The sequence below is a fragment of the Zingiber officinale genome, chromosome 7B, assembly GCF_018446385.1.
Source record: "Zingiber officinale cultivar Zhangliang chromosome 7B, Zo_v1.1, whole genome shotgun sequence".
In the NCBI taxonomy this organism is placed as follows: Eukaryota; Viridiplantae; Streptophyta; class Magnoliopsida; order Zingiberales; family Zingiberaceae; genus Zingiber; species Zingiber officinale.
In genome coordinates this window covers 116,226,984-116,232,354 of record NC_055999.1, presented here as the reverse complement: position 1 = coordinate 116,232,354, position 5,371 = coordinate 116,226,984, and the positions used below count along the sequence as shown (strand labels likewise).

Genomic DNA, 5,371 nt, shown 5'->3' with positions numbered 1-5,371 from the left:
GAAGTTAGGGATAGATGGAGGGTATGGGACCTTCATTATCGTGTTGATCACAACGAGTGATGTTGTGAACAACGATGCGCAACTCTTCAGGGGGAGAGTCGTCAACAAATGGATTTGTTGATGTGTACCCAAAATTGGGGCATGGGTTGATGTGTGCCCAAAGATGGGTTGATGTGTTTTATCAGTAGGGGGTTGATGTGTGCCAATAGGGGGAGAATGAAAGGAAGTAAGGTAGGTTTTCATTACCTAGAGGGAGTTTGCCCTCTTAGGGGGAGAATGAAAAGCTTAACTTATGTGTTCATTACCTAGTGGCATGAAGAAGGAGGCTATAGGATTAGCCTAACTTACATGTGGGATTGTAAGTGTTATTGTGGTATTGTCAAACATCAAAAAGGGGGAGATTGTTGGCGCAATATCCCTCAGGTCAAGGTTGACCTGGTTGACCAAGCTGAGTCTTGGTTTGAGTTTAGATGTTTGACAATAAGATACTGATTCAAGGAGAGTCAAGTAGGTCAAAGGATTGACCGGATACTTGACTGGGAAGTCCTGACTGGGATGTTAAGCAGAAGGAAATCCTGGTGAGTGAAGCCAGGTGAAAGTCCTGGTGAGTGAAGCCAGGTGAAAGTCCTAGTGAGTGAAGCTAGGCAGATGGAAAGTCCTAGTGAGTGAAGCTAGGCAGATGGAAAACCCTAGTGAGTGAAACTAGGTGAAAGTCCTGGTGAGTGAAGCCAGGCAAGGGAAAATTCAGATGGATCAAGGATGATCGGACATCTGGAGTTGGGAAGTCCAAGTAGGTCAAAGGATTGACTGGATACTTGGCATGAGGAAATCCAGATGGGTCAAGGTTGACCAGACATCTGGTGGAAGTCCAAGTAGGTCAAGGGAGTGACCGGATACTTGGCACGACTAGAAAAGTCCAAGTGGGTCAAAGGGATTGACCAGACACTTGGTGGGAAGTCCTAGCAGGTCAAAGGAGTGACCAGATGCTAGGCATGATGTACCAACGGGTCAAGGTTGACCGGGTGTTGGTTTGGTAGGCTTGGGACTTGGTTTTGGGCAAAACCAAGGATCGATCGATGGATCGATCCAGAGCGGATCGATCGGTGGATCGATCCAAGCCTTTTCCAGCGGGTCTGGATTGATCCGTGGATCGATCCAGTCCCAATCGATCGGTGAATCGATTGAGATAGGCTTCTCGCGATAAGCGCTGGATCGATCCGTATTTCGAGCACAGAGGCGCTCTGGATCGATCCATGGATCGATCCAAAGCCTCCCCGATCGATTGGGAACATTCGAATCGATCGGGATCCGACCGTTGCGTCGGGTTTATAGCCGCAGGCGGACGTTGTCTTCGGCATCACTTCACCGATTCATTCCAGCTCTTCACCAGCTTCTCCACAGCTCTCTACAAGCACGTGATCGCCAGTTCTTGAAGGTTCTTGGAGGCTTTCCAAGTCAAGAGGCGGATCCATTGCAAGAGGAAGAAGTTAGGGTTAGGGTTTTCACTGCATTTCTTGTAAGCTTTTACTTAATCTTTACTACCCTTTCTTCTTCTTGTACTGAGAGTCTTGTAGGGCTTCTCCGCCCTCGGTAGTTACCGAAAAGGAGTGTTTCATAGTGGAGGGTGCGTGCGTGGTGTGGATCCTTGGATTAGTCACCTCCTTTGGAGGTGGATACCAAGTAAAATCCTAGTGTTAGCGTGGTTGTATTTGTTTCTGTATTTTCCGCTGCATATCCTTGAAGAAACAAGCAACGCCAAGCGACGAGCACGCGACGAGCTATTCCCCCCCCCCCCCCCCCCTCTAGCTACTTTTGGTCCTAACACTTCTCGCTAGCCACGTCTTTCCCTCGATTTTCTGTGCTCCTAAGTTCCTGCACACTTAGATAAAAGACATCAAAAAAATAATATGACCTAACTTGACTTGGTTGATCATAAAAAAAACTACCATGGTATATTTATAAAATCTTGCTAGGTAAATTTGAACAAGATGTGGTCATATATATATATATATACGGAGAGAAATTTTCAGACTCAAGGATTTTATTTCTGTCAACATTAATACAATATATAGTTCAAGATAGGTAGAGCACCTATTTGTGGCTGGATCAGTGATCTTACAAGTCTTTATAGAATTTGTAAATCCCTGATACTGGTATCTGTTAGTGTTATGGTTAAGATCTTTTCCCTACTAAATATGAGTGTTGTTCTTTTGAGCATGCATGTTTTGAATGTCAAATTGGAAATAATGCTTTCCAGGACATGGATCCAATTAGAGGTCGTTTAAAGGTTGAGTTGGGATTGGCTAGATTAAAACCTGAGTTGTTTTGACCTTTTCTCGATAAGTTTAGTTTGAGTTCAAGGGATTTGTGTGTTTCAATAATAAAGTTAAAATATATGAATTTAAGTTTAATAGTGGTAGATATAGTAAGACAATTATTATAGGAGACGAGGAGTTAAGTGTCTATTTTCATTTTTTATAAAAAGATAGGGAAGTTGATAGAAATTTACATTTGATATAAATAGGACGATAAACATGAAGGAGAGAGCAAGATTTTTTTTATGATCGATCATATGAGCGAAAGATGAGGATTATAAAGATGAAGATGTTAAAATAAATATGTTGATATACGAGGATGGATAGAATAAAAAAATTATGATCATATATATTGAAAGAAAATTTTAAGAGGCACATTTAAGACAATCAATAAACATTTCAATTAGGTTATGTGAGACTATGATCTTAACCCATGCTTTTAGAAACCCTAGCCAAATAATTAAGAGTCGCCCAAGAGTTTACAAACTTTGACAACAAATTAAATACCTGCCACCCTTGCTATGACAACAACTAGTGATGCCCCTCAATCATTCAAAAAAAAAAAAAACAAATCGAAGACGGACGAAATTTGGTAGAGATCCAAACAGATGCCTCAAGCTTTTGTAATTACTGAATGCATGCACATATCGTTGTCCAAGGAGACATCATGTCTGATGTGAACAATAGGAACACTGTTCCTCCACATGTCCTCACTCTGCGTCTCTCTCAAACCACGCACTCACATGCTTTTTCCTTTGCCTGAAATGGAGATACCCTGCGATGCTCTGCACTGTTTCTTACTGAATGATCGTTCACAAACGACGAGGGAATTTTCTGTAGATATTCTCCTCCAATGTTCACCTTTCAAATGCCTTGAAATTAATCTAACCATAGTTCGTATGTCGGATTAAAAGGATCAGTTAAAAAATCTTAAAATTCTAGTTACATGCTTAATAATAAACAATATCTAAAAATTTATTTATATAAAAAATACATTAATAATTTTGCATATTTATACAAATATTGCCGTAGTTCACAAGATGCTACTATTTAAAGACCAATAAAGTAGTCCAACAAAAAATGCATGAAATCAATTATCGATCATGCTCCCGATTACGATTCTGCAAAACAGGATCCTAATAACTTACAGGTTTGTCCATGGTGGAAGTTCAGTGCGGGTGGAACTTGCTGTGCTCCGGCCATACCCAGAAGGCGGACTGCCCGTCTAGCATGCTGCACAGGTCGCCGTCTTCGCGGTGCGAGGGGCGGCGGCCGCCGGCGGCGCCGTGGAAGAGAAATTCCGGGGCCGTGACCGGCCTGCCGCAGCAGTCCTGCGCCTCCTTGTTGAGGTTGATGGGCTCGCAGGCGGTTTCCTTCCCTTTGAGCGCCAGAAGCTGAAAGATCATGAATTGACGTCGTCGATGATTGCGTCGCTGACAATTCGATCGATCGGATTTCGTTTACCTCGGCGAGGAGCCTCTGGTTTTCCTCTTCCAGCTCCGCGTTCTCCTCTCGGATGGCCGCGAGCTGCCGCTTGAGCTCGTCGAACTCCTCCTCCGTCCGCTTGTTCTTCCAGCGCGCCCGCCGGTTCTGGAACCAGATCGCGACCTGCCGCGGCGGCAGCCCGAGGGCCCTGGCCAGCTCCGCCTTCCTCTCGGGCTCCAGCTTCCTCCCCATTTCGAAGCTCTTCTCCAGGACCATGATTTGCTCCAATCTCAGCCGTTTCTTCCTCTCCCCCGCCGCCATTAATCCGGTGTCGGAGAGGCCGGTCTCCTCCAGGCTGCCATCGGCCGCTCTCTTCTTCCCCTGATCCATCTCCACCTCCGCATCCACATGGGGCTGCAGCAGCAGGTTGGCTGCAGGGAAGAAGGGGAGCATTCCACGGTAAGTAGTCATGGAGGATGAACAAGAAGCTACAAGCGCGCGAGTGAGATTGTAGAGGGATCGGCGGAGTTCTTTATATGGAAAGAAAGATTGTGTGCGGTACTGCAACTGTTGTGGATATGGACAAGGTAGCGAGCTAGGCGAAGAATGAGGTGTGAGTCCAATTAGTTACACTTGGTGAAAGACGATTCGCGCTCTTAGGTTAATACTGAAGAAGTAAATTACGGATGATCATTAACCATTAATGTAGATCCTCAAGATATAAGAAAAGACATGCTAAAATGTTTCTAATTTCAATCCAAAATTTCATATAGAATCACCTCATATCATGTTTTAACCATCTGTATGTTCCGAGAGGACGGAGTCATTAGTTACAGAGAGAGAGAGGATGGGGTGCGGCCACATGAAATTGACAGTCGGATAGCCATGGGCATGATGATCATGGTGGTGGATCTCCAATGGCGATCGCCACGCATTTCAGGGATCCGAGGTGTAGTTATCCAAACTCTGTGTATCGTGTCGTATTATTTATCGTATGTTAGAGTAGAAGAGGAGGACGACGAGCGTAGAAAACATGCATGATCGGTTGATCTTTGAGATTAATTAGCAGGCCAGTGCCTCGATTTGGATTCTGCATTCACTTAGATGCATGCTCTGTGTTTTACTCCGACGTGTGTGGATCTACGGAGGAAAAGGATCAGTTACGAGAGGTTATTTTTGCGATTCAAATATGCGACTTTAGGTCACACTAACAATTTTATCATGTTACATCAAGTTCCCTTTCCTAAGATGAAAAAAAAACTTAAAAAAAAGAGGATATTCGTCGGACTTCAGAGAGTTTGCGGTCGATTTGACTCGAGAAATCTCACAATCTGCTTGGTGAAGAAGCCCCGACAGGTCAAGGTTGACCGGATGCTAGGCATGAGGAGTTCCAACAGATCATGATTGACCGAATGTTGGAATTGGGGGCCCTTGAACTTGAGTTAAGCAAGTCAAGGGTGGTCAATCGATCAACCAATCGATTGAACCGAATTTCAATCGGTCAACCGATCGATTGAGAGAGTGTTGCGATAAACAACAACTCAATCAATCAAAATGCTCGATTGGGAGCTTATATCGCGCAAACAGAATGCTTCCCAATCGATCAGCTGATCGATTGGGGGCTGGAAATC

The 5,371-nt window shown here is 44.3% G+C and overlaps 1 protein-coding gene across 2 annotated transcripts; it reads right to left on the bottom strand.

Moving 5' to 3' along the window:
- Nucleotides 1-2,752: 2,752 nt before the first annotated feature.
- Nucleotides 2,753-4,375, bottom strand: LOC122004108 (homeobox-leucine zipper protein HOX21-like). Of its 2 annotated transcripts, none has more exons than XM_042559041.1 (3): nucleotides 3,780-4,375; nucleotides 3,464-3,709; nucleotides 2,753-3,199 (listed from the first exon to the last, which is right to left on the bottom strand). In XM_042559041.1, the coding sequence occupies exons 1-2, from the start codon at nucleotides 4,209-4,211 to the stop codon at nucleotides 3,485-3,487; spliced, it is 657 nt and encodes a 218-aa protein (XP_042414975.1). In that variant the 5' UTR covers nucleotides 4,212-4,375; the 3' UTR covers nucleotides 2,753-3,199; nucleotides 3,464-3,484. The 2 variants fall into 2 exon arrangements, with proteins under 2 accessions (XP_042414975.1, XP_042414976.1); XM_042559042.1 differs by having other exon boundaries at nucleotides 2,753-3,176.
- Nucleotides 4,376-5,371: the final 996 nt, after the last annotated feature.